The 18,551-nt window shown below is 33.3% G+C and overlaps 1 protein-coding gene across 2 annotated transcripts in view; it reads right to left on the bottom strand.

The window, feature by feature from the left end:
- Plxdc2 (plexin domain containing 2) overlaps positions 1–18,551 on the bottom strand; it is a 421,355-nt gene that overhangs the window by 30,734 nt on the left and 372,070 nt on the right. For both annotated transcript variants that reach the window (XM_078023341.1, XM_005325782.5), the window contains one exon: positions 17,656–17,694. In XM_078023341.1, coding sequence (XP_077879467.1) covers positions 17,656–17,694 — 39 coding nt within the window. The remainder of the gene's footprint in view (positions 1–17,655; positions 17,695–18,551) is intronic.

Consider the following 18,551-nt stretch of genomic DNA (forward strand, 5'->3'; position numbering starts at 1 on the left):
CAGTTTAATATCACCACTTGATCAAATGGTATAGATTTTGCATATTTATGGGCATTGAGAAAAAATGCATAGATATTTTATGTTAAAAAGGATAAGTGCCTTAAAGCAAAACTGAAATTTAAAAAGTATATCCAAACCAAGAATCCAGTAATTCCCATAAATGAAATTTAGTTCATTCACTCCAAGGGCAGATGGCTCAAATAGATGGATTTCGCTGCTTCAGAAGGACAATAATCTAAGATGTCAGCTTTGGAAACAGTCATTCCTGTGACTCCACCGATTGTTCTTTTGGACTGGCACACAGATGTGGGTCAAAGAAAACTCTAACCTTACTGCAAGTACAGACTTCTGATTTAGCCTATCACAGTCTACTTGGAATTATGGACACTATTTTAAAAAGGTCAGAAGGAATCTAGTCTTGAGGCATAAATTCTTATTCTGGTTTTAGAAATATTTTATGCTTTTTCATTCATGTCTAAAAGTGAACTAAAACCAGTGATCTTTCTCATACACACAGTATCACGCACAGGGGAATTCTAATCTTTAACTTTTCTTTAGTCTTACATTGTATATTAAGAGGAATTAACAACCAAGGACATTAGAACACCAAAAAATGGCATTTAAGTCACAAAAGGAAATATGGAGGCATATTTTAAAAGTCTACCAATGAACAAAACTTAAAACATGAATGAAGTACAGAAAATCAATTGCATTAAAGATAATAGACTCTCATCTGATCCACTGAGTGACCCATGTAGTAATGGTGGCTTTCCAATACTTTATAAAATTAAGATATATATTCAGACAGAGAGAGGCGTGTAAACATTATCACATCTATCAAAGCAATCTGCCATTGTTGGGTAAATTTTAGTTACTATATCAGAGAAGACAATAGGTTTATAAAAGGAATTAAGTACACATTGAAATATATTTAAGACCTTACATGATGTGTTAAATTTCCTACATTCCATGCAATGTTTATGACTGTATGTATGGATATGAAGAATGAAAGAAACAAGGAGGTAGAATGATTCAAGAAAGAAAACTTGTTATTTGCTTCTTCAAAGTGTGGCATTTAATTTTATAACTGTCTCCTTACTCTTCCTCTGACTTTTCCCCCAGTGTTTACAAACATATGGCACTGATATTTTGTATTTATAAGCATAATCCTCTAACATGGTAAAAGATTTTAATATAGTGCTAAAGTGATCGGTACCTATTATTAAATCCTGCCAGTAATTAAAGTCCAAGATTAAAGTGAAACAAAAATAGAAATATTCCTTGTCTGAAGTTTTATTCACTTTAGAACTAACTCTGTTCCTGGCCTGAAAGTGAAACATTACAGCCCATAAATTCCATAACATATTAATATCCTTTGGGGGATCGAGAGCCTGATGGGTTGGACAAAATCTTACACAAATTTGCTAAAAATCCATAAATCTTACATAGACGACGCCAGAATGTGCTTTTCTAAAGCTTCAGAATGAAGTTAAGCTATAAATGCTTAAAATGCTCAACTTTGGATTAAAAAACACACAGACAACTTTCCCCACGGAATACTATCTAACCCATTTATAAGCTATAGCATATAATGGAAGAAAATCAAGTAACAAAAATTTTAGCTCAACTGACTTTCCTTTTTGAAAATGTGTTTCTCTTGTAGCTGGTCTGATTTTGTGTCTCATGCATTTTTCTCTCTCAGTTCTTTAACTTACTATATATATGATCATGACTTTGACTTCATTCAGAGTTTTTCTTGATACTTACATATATTTTCTAATCTTTAAAATTCTCTAATTCCTCCATTTTATTAATCATGGTATTACTATTTTCTGGGTGTTTAGCAATCTGTCAAATATTGTTCAGGGACTAGAGTGCTTGAAACTTTTATACAAGGTATACATTATTCACAACATGTATCACTATATCCACATGTTCCTAAGTCACATTGTCCCTTTGACATTGTCATTGGAGGGATTTGGGTAGCTACTGTTAAAAAGATATGAAAATGGGCACACAACCACATCTAAGTGCCTCACATATGGTGAGAACAATGTCTGAAAAAGGGAATTGGCCTAGCTTTTACGTTTTTTTCTCTTTCTTTTTTTCCCACAGCCTGTACTACTACAGGGCAGGTGTGAAATTTCATTTAGGGAAACATATAAAACATTCTGAGCTCAAAGAGCTTAGAATACAGCAATCCTTAAGAAAAAAATAATCTGCTACCTCTTATCTTGAAAAAATAAAGCCATATAAAGTTTCTGTGAAATTATATTAAAAGAAAATGCTTGATTCTATCAAAATGAGGGGTTTGGGATAACTGTCACTAAATGATAGTCTGCTTCTAGCCTCATTAAGTGATTGGTGATTTTATGCATGTTTATACATAATCATCTAAGACTAGATTTATAGCATTTACAGCAAATACAAGACCAAAGATAAATCTTTGTAATAATATATTATTGTTTTTCATTTCTTATGTGCTACTCATTGAAATAATCTACCTATACCTCTAGTATTAATATTAATCAAGATCTTTATAAGCCTTAACTTTTACATTTTTCCCAACATTAACTTTCTATATAGTTATAAATTTTCTCTATTTAAAATATATTTAGAGATTATTTTTGAAAGATAAAATGTTTCTACTTCTACAAAATAATCTATAGAAAAGAAATCCACAGAAAAAGAGTTTTTCCACTAAATATGAAACTGAAGGGTTTCATGGAATGGTTTCTTCTTTAATTCCCTACAAAATCCTTCCAAGGATAAGACATTTAGATTTATTAACTGCAGAAAATATTTAGTAGAGTTTCCATAGAGTATATTCATGTGAGCGTGAACCACCAAAAGTAAGGTTGGTAAAGTACTTTTATGTTCGAGGGGTGCAGAACAGAATGATTTTTCATGCCATTTAATTCCATCCATTCTCATTTCAGAAAAAAAGAGATAATTTATATGTAAACACTAGGATGATCACGAGGAATTGTTTACTGTACTATCAAATTTATCAGGTTTTCTGAACATGGGATAAGAATTTTCTTTAAGGCTAGGGCATGACTCAGTGGTAGAGCACTTGTAAAGCCCTGGATTTGATCTCTAGCACTAAAAACCAAACAAACAAAATACAAAATAAAAAAATAAAGCCCCCAAAGCCTCTTAATGGTGTGGAAAGATTCAGTTGACATGAAACCTTTGGGGCTTCCAGGGAATGGCATCTAGACCTCACCTTGCCTGCCATACAGGACAATCACCTGTTGAATCGTGTCTCCTCTTCTGTGAAATGGGCACAACAGTGATAACTATGAAAAGAGAAGATGCTTCTATAGCTCTGGCCAGTGCTCCATGAAAAGATTGCCAATATTAGTATTACTCATACTAATTGCTTTCCTACTCATTACTGTACTTCACTACATTGATTTTATTGATATTCTGAAAAACTCTATTATAAATAGTAATTATGGTTCTATTGATTACTGCCTCAGTCCTTCCAATCATGGCTTCATTACCAGGGCAACATGAGGACTCTTGAAATTAGTCATGGAAATGGGGTACACCTTACTAAACTTAAGGACATGCTGGATAAAAGTACAGACATGCCAGTGAATAGCTTTTCCAGTGGCAAGATACTGTACAGTACACCCATGTCTAGGGTAGTCCTGTTGCTGAGGTCCAGTAGATATCTAAATAAATCAACTCTTTAGTTCTTAACCGTAAGTTGCTTCTTTTGAAAACTGTGGTATATTAAATCAGTCTCCCATCACTGATGCCAAATTTTATGATTAAAATTAAAGATAACCTTTAAGTCTCCCAAGAAAGCATGGATTAATTTAGTTGCTGTAGATAATACTTTGTGTGTGTGTGTGCTCGCGCACACATACACGAGCATGTATGTGCACATGTTGCCTTGGGGTTGAAATTGCCATCCTTGATGCATATAAGAAACACAAGATCCTTCTGTTATTTGCTAGGGTTGGATGTATGCTACAACTCTGAAGGAGGAAAAATGAGTAGGATATGATAGAATCTGGTGGGAAATAACCACTATCCCCTAAAAAAAAGTACAACAAACAATAGCTGGGTAAAAGCCTTGAGTGTCACTGAATTTCATTTTAAGTGTGTATTACTAGAATTAATAAAGAGCACCACACATATCAAGACTAGAAAGAAAAAAAAACAAAGAAACCATCAAGTACCAGCTTTGCAAGGTATTTACATTTCATACCTTAGTATTAATACAGGCAAACTGTGGTTTCTCAAACAGGGATAGAATCAGTACCTGCTTGGGAAGAGGGATATCATAAAATTGTGCTTTTGTTCATTTATCTTTAGACCCTGTCGTGGATAGAACATGGTTAGGTTAGAGAATGGCACTAGGCCTGACCTATCCTGTTCAACCAAATCAGTTTCACAAGAAAGCTCAACTGCGTGGACCTATAAAACTCCCAAGAGTTGAACAGTTGCAAGGGCTAAAGTTTTAAAGTGCCAGAGGATGGAATTAGCGAAGCAGGAAGGCTCTTTCCTACTTTAAAACTGTGATTTAGCAAAATTGGTGCTATTTGCATTTTTTTGACAATACTGGATAGCTTTAAAAGGAGCAGAATGACCCCACAATGGCACGCACAGTCAACTGGGTGGCATCAGGACCGCCCACTTACTAGGACTGTGATGGAGAACTATGTTCTTTATAAGCTATGTGATCCTGGGCAAATTACCTAAACCCCTGTGCTTCTGATACTTCATGTGTGAAATGAGATTATAAGAAGACTTTGTGCATAGGGTGCTATAAGATGGAATGAGCTAAACATGCCACATCTGTAGAAGACTGCTGGTCTACCTGTAAATAGCCCAGTAACTGCTAGATACATTTATCATTATTACCAACTACATGGCAAGGTTCTCTGAATAATTTAGAACAAAACATGAATCAAATAATTGGAAATGTCAAATTTTATACCTACTAATTAAGGAAACTGGTTCACTAATGATAAGCCTTTTTGATTTACTGGAGAATTTCAGGAAGTTTGGAAGAATGTATTTACGAGAATTATTAAGAAATGAGATCAAGTTTATAAGAAGCATATAATGCTTCTTTCCTTTCTTTTTTTAATAAAAATAAAATCTGCATCCTTGAAATGTATGGATCTTAAGTGTACTATTTAACAAGTTTTAATAACTATGTATAGTGGAGTAACTACCATGCAAATCAAAACATGGAATACTTCCATCTCCCCAGAAAGTCCCCTATCACCCCTTATAGTCAATCTCTACCAACCCTTGGCCACAGGAAACCTGTGTGCTGACTTCTGCTGTTACACATTAGTTTTATTTTTACATGGATTTCATATAAATTAAATTATACTACATGTTATTGTAGATTATTTTTGCATTTGCATGGATTTTATACAAATTGAATCACATTGCACATACTCTGATATGTCTGGCTCTTTTGTTTAACAATTATTTTAAGATATATCTGGGTCATTAGTTCATCCTACTTTCTGTTGAATAGTACTTTGCATAAGTATAAATCAATTTGTTTATTCTTCTGGTGATGGACATTTTGGACTGTTCCCAGTTATTGAGAGTTTATGAATACATTCACTCTGAATAAATATTCTTATATAACTGTGTGTGAGTGTGTGTGTGTGTGTGTGTGCGCGCGCGTGTGTGTGTGTTTATGTCCTTTCTTGCATAAATGCATAGACATGACATTTCAAAAGGCCAGAACTTTGTAAGAAGCTGTTGGACAGTTTTCCAATGTGGCTGTACAATATTACACTCCAGTCAGTGATGTGAAAGAGTTCAAGTAGCCATATCCTCATGGATATTCCTGTCATGTCATCAGTATTAGCTCTGTGCCCCAGAGCACCATGTTCTCATCAGTATTACTACTGTGTTGTGCTTGGCCATCGTCACAGGTCTGCAGTGGTTCCCCGTTTATGCTTTGGTTGTCTTTTTGCTTATTGGTTTTTCTGGAGTTGTTTACAGTTTCTGGATAAAGTTCTTCCTGATATATGAGTGTAATAACCATTTCCTCCTGTGTGTGACCTGCCCTTAGTTTTCTTGACAGAGTTTATGATGAAAAAAGGATTTTTAATTTTGATGTTTAATTTACTATGTCTAAAAAAATTAGTCTTCTGAGAGGATATTAAATTTATTAAACTTTTCAAAGAATCAATTCATGATTATGCTAATATTCTCTATCATCTATATTTCATTTCTTCTACTCTTATTTTTATTATTGTCTCATTTTCTTAATATTATCATTAACTGGCAAATAATAGAGACATTTAATTATTATGGGGCTTAGTATACTCATCGTCTTAAATTTAAATTGGAAGCTTGAATCATTAATATTAAACACATCTTTCTTTCTAATATAGACATTCAGAATTATAAATTTTCTTCTAAATAATTTTTATGAGCATTCCACAAATTTAGATCTCTTATGTCATTTCATTGAAATATTTTCTAATTTTCCTTAAGGTTTCTTGTTTTATTCATATATTATTTAGAAGCATTGTTTACTTTTTGCATATTTGGGGATTTTCTAGATACTGTATTTTCTCATCAGCTTCTTTAAGATATAATTGATACAAATTGCATATATTTATAATTTGTGCAATGATGTTTTGTTAAATGTACATATTGTGACACAATTAAATCAAGTTGATTTATATGTCTGCCACCAAAACCACTTATCAATTACTTTTGTGTTAAGAATATTTAAAATTGATCCTTTTACCCATAGGTATCATGTTTTTAATGACATTCTTTGGTTCTTTTGTAATCAAAGAATATGGTCTATATGACATCAATCTTTTGAAATTGAAGATGTTTTTATGGCTCCATATATGGTCTACCTAGGGAACCATTTCATGTATATTTGAAAAAAATTCTATATTCTGTAGTTGCTGGGAATAATGCTCTATAACCAACCATATTTGAAGTGAGTAACAGTCAAGTTCAAAAATACAGCTTTCCTTATTTGGAGAAGGAATATTTATTTTTGATATTTTGGTAATTTAAAAAATTATAATGTTTTCCTGATGAACTCACCTTTCTTTCAGTTTTATATTTTCTTCCTTTCTCTTAATACACTTGTCTTTAAGTCTATTTAGTTTGATGTTCGTACAGTCATTGAAAGCTTAGCTTTGCTATGGTTATGTTTGTAGTATATATTGTTTTATCACTTTACCTTGAAGCATTATTATATCCTTATGCCTTTTTATGTATACTTCTTATAAAAACATATAGTTAGCTGCTGCTTCCCCCATCCTTTTTTTCTTTCTTTCTTTGTAGTGCTAGGAGTAGACATACTAGGTCAGTGCTCTATCACTGAGCTAGAAACCCACCCTGGATCTTAGTTTTTTTAAAGTCAGTTTGATAAACTATTACTTGAGTATTATTTATACTTAATATAATTAATGGCCCGGGTGGGTTTGCTCTGCCATTTTGCTATGGGTTTCTTTGTTTCCACCTTTTTTTTTTTTTTTTTTTTGCGATTTCTCTCCTGCCTTCTTGAGGTTAAACAAATATTTCTTAGAATTACACTTAACACCCCTCTAGTGGATTTTTACCTCAACATTTTTATATTATTTCTTTAGTGGTTGCTGAGCATAATGGTAACATGTGTTAAAATCACTTATGGTTGAAACTTTATCCAGAAAGTTGTTAATTCATTATTGTAGCTGAAATAATAACATTTGGCTAAAGTAGCTTCTACCACTGTTATGAATTAGTGTTAAATAATTAACTCCTGCCCTGACTACCTAAGATATATTTAAAATTTTCATGGTGTAATTTGAGCACTGCAGAAAAAAACTACAGCAAAAATGAGTCTTAATGGAACAGCAATCCATTGAAAATCTGTTAAAAAAGATTAGACTAAATTTACCATCTAATGGATTAAACTACCCACTTTTAAAGCATTATGTCTTTTCAAAAAAGCCATATCTTTTCTCTCTACCAACATCCTCTTTCCTCTTTCTTTCTTCTTTCTTTCTCTTTTCCTCCTTTCTATCCCTTCCTCTTCCTCTCTTCTATCCTTTCTCTCTCCCTCCCTCCCTCCCTCCCTCCCTCCGTCCCTCCCTTCCTTCCTTCCTTCCTTCCTTCCTTCCTTCCTTCCTTCCTTCCTTCCTTCCTTCCTTCCTTCCTTCCTTCCTTTTTAAAGTGTACCAGGATATTAAATAAGTAATAATGATCTGATATTCAGGCACATATGAACAGGATTTAGTGCTGAAGTCTTATAACCTTGAGGATGATCACTAAGGTCAGAGGGCTCCCCAAAGACCCTGGCAGGCCCTTTTCTACCTGTAGGGGGCTCCCTTTCCCCCTATAGATATTTTATGGGTTTTCTTAACTCCTAGATCCCACATTCTGAGCTGTCCCCACTTACCCTAAGCACATTACTTTATCTCTTGCTACAGTAGTCTCCGCTTTATCTATTGGAGATACTTTCCAAAATCTACAATGGATACCCCAAACCATGGATAGTTCCAAATCCTTATACACACTATAGTTTTTCCTATATAACCTGAAGCATTTCTATATGGTACCAGGATTAATCAATCTATCCTTCCATATTTTGTACCCCTTTTTTATATCACTGCTCTTGTATCTGAACACACACAGTGCAATATTGAGACAGTTGATCTAATAGTTGAGAGGACTAACAGATTGTATATACAATGTGAATACAGTGATTTGTGGGTTGGGTGGGATAAAATGGGTCAGTGTGAGATTTCAGTAAACTACTCAGCATGGCATTCAATTTAAGACTTAGAAGCTGTTTGTTTCTGGAATTTTCCATTTACTATTTTTGGACCATGATTGACCCCAGGCAACTAAAACTGTGGAAAAGGGGCTACAGCATACTGAGAAAGAACAACCTTTGTTCAAATCCCATAACTTTTCCCTCCTATCTACCTCCTCTCCTACTTCCAGATATATCACTTGACTCTCCATCATCTCTTTTTCTTCTTTATGGGTTCTTTCTCCTCAATACCTACAATAAGTAAATATGCTCCTAAAATAAAACATCATCAATGTAAAAAACAAAACCTCTTCTTCCCTTTTTATTTTATTTTATTTATCGAGTTTCTTGAAAAAGTCATCTTTGTTGACATGAATTTCCTTATTTTCCATGGACTTCTCAATTTCTGACTGAAGCTGTACCACCATGGACTGTAAAACAATCCAGTCAAGGTCAACTGCTGTGTTCATATTACCTAATCTGATGGCCACTTTCTTGTTTGTTCACTTGACTTGTCTGCAGCATGGGTGGTGTTCAGACCTTCCTCTTCCTCCTTTGGTTTCTGTGATAACCAAACCCTTTTGGTTTCTCCTTAACCCTTTTTTTTTTTCCAGTTTTCTTCACAAAATTTCAAAAGCTAGTTTCCCCTTTTATTCTAGTTTTTTTCATTTTTATATCTTTCTGCTATCTTATTTGTCCTTATAACTTCAATCATTTTATCTGATGATATCTAAATTTATATCTTGCTCTCATATTTCTCAAATGAATTTCACTCATATAGACAAATGCCTATTGAGCATTTTCATTTTGGTGACCCCCTGGGGAACTTCAAAGTTAACAGACTCAAATTCAGTGTATTGTCTTCCCCACAGACGACTTCTTCCTACAGTCTTTAGTAAACAGCCATATAGTCCAACCCCACCCCCGCCAAATTAAATCCAAGATGCAAGAGTCTATTCTCAGTTACTTTATCACATAAATCACACAATCACATGAATCAGATATTAGTTATTTATGTAGGCTCTATTTCATTTAAAACATTTCAAATGTCCAAGCTTTTTTTCTTATTTCCATTGTCAAATGCTATTTTAGCCCCTTACTATTTCTTCTGTGGATTACTGGTGTTATCTCCTGACCTGTTTTCCTATACTTAGTCTTATCCTTTCACAACTGTTCCCTACCTACAACCATGTAGACCTTCTCCTGGCACTTCCCTGACTACATGGTTCCATGGTTCCCAATGTCTTTGAGATAAAGTTCAAGCCCCCTTGCCTGGCACAGAAAGCCATGAGTAATAAAGCCCCAACTTACCTCTCTACCTCACCATCCAGAATTACTATATATATTTCTTCCCCTCTTTGGAGTTGCCCACATTGATCTGAGCGTTATTCATGCTTCTGAACCTCCATCTATGTTGATCCCTGCAATGAAACCCCCTTTTTTCTACCTCTTCTCCACAAAGATCCCACCCCTACTGCAAAACTTAGATCAAGCATCACAGATTTCTCACTGCTTGGGTTTTATTTAGTTGCCTTTTCTCTGCCTTCTCACAATTTTTCCTGAGCTGTCTTTGCACTCTTCACATCATACTTAATTATAGATTTACTTCTCTTTGCTGTCCACTGGCCACTTGCTTATTTGGTGCAGACACTAGACTTTGTCTAACTTTGTATCTCAAAATTCTAATAATGGGGGCTGGAGATATAGCTCAGTTGGTTCAGTGCTTGGCTTGCATGCACAAGGCCCTGGTTTCAATCCCCAACACCACACACACACACACACACACACACACACACACATACACACACACACGCACACACACACACACAAATCCTACTAATGGACCTGGTTCTGAGTAACTTAAGAAATGTTTCCTAGCCAAGAAAGATTGTGCAAGCCTAGAATCCCAGAGACTCTGGAGGCTGAGGAAGGAGGACCACAAGTTTGAGGCCAGTATCAGCAATTTAACCACAGCCTAAGTAATTTAGCAAGACCCTGCTTGAAAATAAAAAATAAAAAGGCCTGGAGATGTTACTCAATATTAAAAGCTCTTATGAGTTCAAATCCCAGTATAAAAAAGAAAAAAAAAATGTTTCTTAGGGGCTCACATATGCCTGGCAAATGCTCTACCACTTAACTAGATCCCCAGCCCAAGAAATGTTTCTTGAATAAATCAAATTAAGTTAAATCAAATCATTATCTAATTTAATCTAATTCTCTAGGGATATACATTTTCTATTAGTAGTACAAGGCTTTCATAATGCATGCATACTTTACATTAAAAAAAAACTCTAATAACTACATAGGTCTGATACATTGTCAAGATATACCATAGAGATTGAGCAGCACAAAACCTACGTCTAGGAACACTCATAAGTCCCTGGTTTCAAAATCCAACAGTATAAAAATTTCTTTCCTCTAGCAGAATATTCCCAAGCCTACATATGTGACAGGAACAGCACAGATAGAAAACGGGTAGAAGAAGAGCACAGAAAGGAAAGTAGCTACTGATCAGAGGGATGTGGGAAGACATTCTGCCAACAGCAAATGTAAAGTATATTTAGAGCTACTTCTTGGAAGCCACATTTCCATTTTCTATGAGAGGCTCTGCTGCATTTTTTTATCCTGTGTTCTACTGGCAGCATAAACTAACTACAAATCCTATCTACAAATCAACATAAAGGGGAAAAATATATTTCCATGTGATTTTTCTTTTTGCTTTCTTTTCTTATTCTCAATACCAGTTTTTCAAACTATTAAGTCAAATCATGACTTTGCAACTTTTGCAGGTAAAAATGGTTTTAAAAAATGAGTAACTTCATATAGTTTAACAAAATGCGGAAAACATAACTATTATTACTAAAAATACATTTTCATACAGTTTCAATGGACTAATTTTCACATGCTATATTTAAATTAGTTATGACGTTTAAAAGATATAATGCTTTCAGGTACCTTGCCTCTGAAGAGCAAGATTCATTCTTTTCTTTTTTATATTGGGGACTGAACACAGGGGCCCTCGACCATTGAGCCACATCTCCAGCATGTTTTTGTATTTTATTTAGAGATAGGGTCTCACTGAGTTACTTAGGACTTGCTGTTGCTGAGGCTGGCTTTAATCTCATGATCCTCCTGCCTCAGCCTCCTGAGGCACTGAGATTGCAGGCATGCGCCCCATGCCCACTGCAAGATGCATTCTTTATATGAAGATAGAGATAATTTCTTGCTGCCAACAAATACAGTCTTGTTTCAGGAAAGTCATGAAGTGAAGGACAATTGGCAGAGTGAAACTAAGATGTGTCATTCTTATTTTGGGAAATCTGGCAGAAAGAAATCAAGAATTCACTCAATGCTGGATTTTCAAAGTATGGTTCAGAGGGTGGTAGTGACTGCATTATTGAGTCTGTTAGAAGTGCAAGTCAATCATTTGGGCTCCACCCTTGAAATACAGTATGAGAGTAAGATTTTCATGTGATCTCTTAAAGCAATGATTGGGATGCTTATCACTTAGGAAGCACTGATCAAGCTACTTGCTCTCAACTTAATGTCACACTGTAATCCCTAGGAGCAAAAAAGTTAAAACATCTTCATTCCTGGGATCTAGCCCTGGAGGTTAAGATTTAATTGATTTAGGATAGTCTAAGTTCTTCATTTTTATACACTAGAGTAGAAAATGAGATAAGAATAACCAGGTGAGTTCAATACACAGAAAAGGTTGAGAACTACTACTCTAGACAAAGGTTTAAGAGAGACAATCCTAGGGAAATCTCAAAATATTCAAAAAGTGTAAGAACTTTTCACTATTGAGTATATATGTACTTAGAAGAGAGTTAGTGCTAACTCAGTGCAGCCAATCAAGGCAATAGATAAAACTAAATACCAAGATATATTACAGATTTAGAAATGGAAAGTGATAGCTATTCAATAGCCTGTCAAAAGGAAATAACAGTTTCCCTTTGCTTGTAAAACTGTGATCTATCTACACGAAAGAAGTTGATAAAAAAAATACTAGGAAAGGAAGGAAAAAATAGAGAAAGATATGTTGCTTTGATGATTTAAGTATGAAAGTCAAAATATAAGTCAACTGAATGATAAATGAAACACTAGACTAGATAGTAAGAGTACAACCTTAGAAGTATTTTGGTGACAAAGTCAGAATAATGTTCTAACATTTTACCTTTGGACAAAAAGTCTTACGACATATTCAGAAAAAGGAAGGTGAACACAGCTTTAGACCAACCATTCCATAGTAGTTTCCAAGTTTCTGTTACCTCTGAAATTAATTGCTTAGCAGATTTGTGCCTGTGAATTGATTGAGTCATGTTCTGTGAAGATGGTAATTTCAGCATCTCCTTGACAGAAACTTTTCCCTGACTCCCAAGATGCAGATTTTCAGAGTAAAATTTAGTAAAATTCTCATCAATAGGAAGAAATGCAAACACAGTAACCCCTGCTTTCTAAACCATGCTTAACTCCAATGCTGCTACTTCAAATATTAGCAATTAAAGATTTATGTTCAATATTTTTTAAAGAAACAAATAAATCAAAGGAAAGAGGCTTTAAAGCAATCAATAGAGAATGTAATTTTTGATGCTCTGATAAATCTGTCAACAAATTTTAAATAATGAAGTCGGTTCAGGATTTTCTAGATTTAATAAACTTAACATCTACATACAGTAGAACGGTACAATTCAATTTGCTCAATTGAGTTGAATCTGATTGAAAATTTTACTTCTCAATTAAAATCTCTTGTCATTGATTCAGCTTGCAACCTCCTCTCAGCTCTGGATATTACTTTATTCAGTCTGCATCTTGAAGACATTTACATTTCTAATTATGTGCCCAGTGCCATTTGAAAGCAACCTATTTAAATGTCAAAGAAGGCATTTAATAGTTGTACCTGTTAAAATAGATAGTTAGGTCATTCTTTGAAAGTATAATTCTTCTAATAAGCTATCACTAGAATTTGAAAGCCCAAAGATGTTGGTAGTACTGTACATAACCATTATCCACATATATAGTGCACTCAAAGACTACAGTATAGGTACCCCTTTATAGGTGAATTGAATCTGAATTTTCAGAGAAACCAAGAAGGCTGAAAGAACTTTAAATTAGATTTCAAAGATACACTAAAAGTTGCCTTGTACCAAAGATTCTGACATCTCTCAGTTAAATAGGGGATATAATGCATTGTGATTTTATCAAAAAGGATAAAATGGAAACTAATGCATAATTACACCAGGAAAAAGAAATTCATTTTCAAACACAAATAATCAGTTGCTTCAGAGAAGGAAAAAGAATAAAGGAGGTATAAAAAGAAATTGTATTGTAGCATTTCCCATGTGCAATTTGAAAGCTATAATGTAAGAAAAAAAGCAATACTGTGATGTCATTGAGGATTTGGAGTCTGCATGAAGGCTGAATAGAGTTTCATTCCAGCTCTGTCCCATACCACCTTGATAACCTAACCTTTTTGCATTTCTATTTCCTAATATATAAAATGGAAATGATAATAACAGCCATTTGTGGAAATAATAATAAGACCAAGTATATATGTAATATTTCCCTCTTACTACTGCCCCATCCATTCTGTATTTTAATATGAAAAAGGGATAGGTATATTGTTTGATTAGAATGATTTTATTCTAAAAAACTTAATATTATGAATATGTAACGAGTAATACTCAGAGAGAAATTGTTGTCTTTACATTAGCTCTTCTGAACTTTTGTATTCAGCCATTTTTGGTGGTCAATGAAGGCCATATCTTACTAAGGGGATCTGCACTCACCAGATAACATTCCCTTCATTTAGATTTGTTCATGTTCTCTTTTCCATTATTTACAGAGCTTAGAGTTTCCACTCAACCCTAAAGGCTAATATGACATCTCTGGTCTAGCAACTAGTCTGAAACTTCCAGAGGCTCTATCTATACTTAAGCTATATATATCAGGAAACTCAATGCAAAACTGAGATTCACCAGAGTGACTTAGCAGATCATAACTCAGCCTGGCTCCTTTTAGTGGGGGACCCTGATGTGTGGCTTTGGTCTCCAGCTGTTCAGAAGTATTTTATGTTCTTATATCAAAGACAGAAAAATCTCCTGGAAAGTGAATGCATAATCAAGTCAGATGTGAATCCCACCAAGAAAATCAACTATTTGAACCTACAGAAATGTCTCAGAAAGATGTAGTGTCTAGGTAATTCAATACCTCTAGGAGACAATGCATGGAAAGACAGTCATTGCTTTTTAACTATATACTATTTTGAAAAATGTCACCATCTTTTCCAGAAAAGCATAGATCTCTAAATTAAAATGCTTTTAAAGAAAGTCAATTAAATCAAGAACTTAAATCAAGAAATAGAATATGCTGCATTTCTTTGTAACAATACATAGAAATGGCCCCCAATACATTAGTATACATGTTTTAAAAAAATCATTCTTAATAAAATGTTAGAAGACATTTAAGTTAGACCTACTTACTCATTGCTATCTCAATCATGCAAAATTCTAACTAGCAGGGATGGACAATTCTAAATTCTCTTTTCAACATGTTTAATGAAGTAAGATTTAAATTTGTAATCCTTACTATATCTTCACATTGCATAAAATGAAAATCAAAGATAGCATACTATTTTAATAAGAATGCTATAAAAAGCAATACATAATTAATTTTCTTCTTCTTTTTTTTAAGTCTAGGGATCAAACCCAGGGCCTCATGCCTGCTAGGCAAGGGCTCTACCCTTGAGCTACACCCCAGCCAACTATTCTATTGAAGAAACACAATACTGGTCATACTGGCCATTCTAGCTGTACTTGAAATTTTTCTTTTTTTAAAAAAAATGCTTTAAGAACAATCCCAGATACAAAGATTTGGTCTTAATGCAATATTTTGGAATTCTGACAAATATCTGCTACATTATCAATTATCTAAATATGAACTGAATATTCAGCAATTGACTGCCTAGTGTACCAAAAATCCTAGATTTTAATCCTGGAATTTATTTAACTTGACTTCTTAGAATCATAAGGAATTTCTAATGCATTGCTTTAAGAAAATCTTTGTTTTGTGATTCTTAGATGCTTTAAACTAAACTAAGGGTTTAATTGGAAATAACTGGTACTATTTTGGCAAACAATTACCAAAGTGTGTTCAACAAAACATTAAGTCTGTGAGATTCTATTGGCGAAAAGTTTTTATGGTCAAATAATGGAGAAATGCCAAGTAGGAAATCTTTACAACCATCTTGCAGATTCTTTAGAATGCATATTCTCTAAAAGAAGGGAATTTGTCTAACCTGGTCTAGAACTGTAACCTCCAATCTGCAGCTAAGCTTTGCAATTAGAAGACATTTTGCAGAAATGAATGAATGAATACAGAGGCTTTGAATAAATAGTCTTCCACCACAGAAATGCCTTTAATTAGTTCTTTAATTTTCTTTTACTCAGAGTATCTCATATCTATTGGAACACAGGAATCCTTTGCTTTATTGGCTAGCACTATAGAATATTTTATGTATAAAAAAGAAGAAAGAGGGGGAAAGTAGAGAAAAATAGAGCAGGTATCCATATAACTTTTATCTATATTAAGGATTAAGTGTCACAAATACAATGAAAAACAGAAGCCTCTCTACTGTGCTTCCTCTATTCCATTTCATTTCACAACCCACCTTTTCCTTCAAAGCAAGATCACCCCAATATTAGGATTTAGGACCATCTGATACTTATTAATTTCCTTCTCTAGGAAATCCTGAGTTGATGGGGGTAGATTGCTAAAGACCCTTCAGGCATTAAGATTTTAATTTATTTCTAGTTAGTACATATTTTATAAATGCCAGTCTACAAATCTACCTACCTACTAAAGTAAAACAATAATGAATAAGAAATGAGTGAAATGAAATACTACAATACAGATGCAAAGACAACAGACAATTGAGGTAATGATGTTATTTACAGAAGAGTCTGAGCAGCTTTTCTCTAGGATGAACTGATATAAAATATAAAGAGAGATAGATATGTATCTTTAGATTTTACACATACACACAATAGCCTAAGAAAGCATAGAAATATTGGTTATTACAATATTGATTCTCTATAATTATAAGGAAAAAAATCCTCAATTCTTTGTATTTGGCTTAAGAAATTGTCACCTGATGCCCATGTCAATGTGACAATGTGCCCACAGTTAAAAAACAGGTCCTGCCAAGAAGAAAAAAACCCTTTCCTGAGCCACATAAATACTTGCTATGAAAATATCTTTATCAATGTCCAACACACTCAAAAGGAGAACCACAAGTGGACTAATACAGTTTAATAAAAAAAATAACTAGTTTTTTAAAAAAAAAAGTAAAAGTTTTTTTGGTAAAACATTTTTCCCCTCAAAATTTCAAGTACCAGTACAGGTGTTTTTAAACCATCATAGAAAATCTTTACTTGTATACCTAATAAGATGTTCTTTGGAACTTTAATTTTGGGGCCTGTGCTTTATAAAGCAAATGAGAAGACCTAGCACAGACATTTCTAGACTTATTGTCATATTTCTTAATTTTATTATAAAGGTTGTTGACCAATTTACTAAAAAAAGAATTGAATCGAATACCTGCAGCTATATAGATAATTGTTTATGTAACCAAAACAAAAACAAGAACAATCAAGAATGCAAGATGTGTGAATGAATTGTCTACTATATAGCTGGTAAACAATGTCACATAGTTTTATAGACAAATTAAAAAATTAGGATTTCATTTCACTTTTCAAGTAAACTCAATGAATTCTTCCCATGTTAGATAACCAAAAAACCGAAATATAACTTCAGAATATCTTTAGATATCCACATGTCTTTTCTCATATTACAATGAATTTGTATCTAAAAATGTTGATAAAAGTGTTAATACTTACCCCCATTATCTTTTAGATGTAGTGCTATCTTCGTATCATCTGGAAAAGAAATGCAAAAGTATTATAATAAAAACAGATTTTAAATGTTTATAAATTGGATGGCCAGTAACTTTCTATTAATTGCCTTAACTGTACTATATCTAGAGTTTGATAATTTATTGAGAAAATTTCTAGTTCAATGAGGGAAAGATCTACTGTACATTATGAAGTACTAATTATTTTTAGAGATTAAAAGAATTTAATAAAGTATATGAGCCTTAAGTTTTGTAAGAAAGGTAAACAGTCATAATTATATTTTAAAAATACATCTATTTGTAACTTTCTAAAACAAATTTATAGGACTTGGTAGTTAGTACCTTATTTATTCATTTTTTAATAATATCAATAAAACTGCAAAGTAATGAGAATAATCAGGTTATCAACAATTATAAATTTAATATAAAAACCAATGCTTTTGATTTTTAATAAATATGACCAAAATAACATCAAAACATCTTGTCTTGAATGAACAAAATTTAGGATTTTTTTTTCATTTTGGTGTTATATTTTATTCTAAAGGGTAGTGTTTAATTTACAAAAGTATTTTCATAGGCTTTAATAATAGCAGTACAAAATAATGAACTATATGTAATGGTGCTTTTAAAAACAATAAAATGCATTTGATTTTTTCTTTCCATCTAACTTTATTTTTATTAAAATCCAAGGTCTAATGTTTCATTTAATTTCCTATCCAAAAGAAAGAAGGCCTATGGCAATGAACAGCTAAGACTCTTTTCTCTCCTCAAAGCTATCTTTTGGCCAACTATTCTCCTATGTCTGCCTACTTCTTAAAAGTAGCATTCAAACAGAAATTTATCAAGTATTTGCTAATATGCCTTCTTCTCCCAGGAAATGTG

Source organism: Ictidomys tridecemlineatus, chromosome 10 (genome assembly GCF_052094955.1).
Source record: "Ictidomys tridecemlineatus isolate mIctTri1 chromosome 10, mIctTri1.hap1, whole genome shotgun sequence".
In the NCBI taxonomy this organism is placed as follows: domain Eukaryota; kingdom Metazoa; phylum Chordata; class Mammalia; order Rodentia; family Sciuridae; genus Ictidomys; species Ictidomys tridecemlineatus.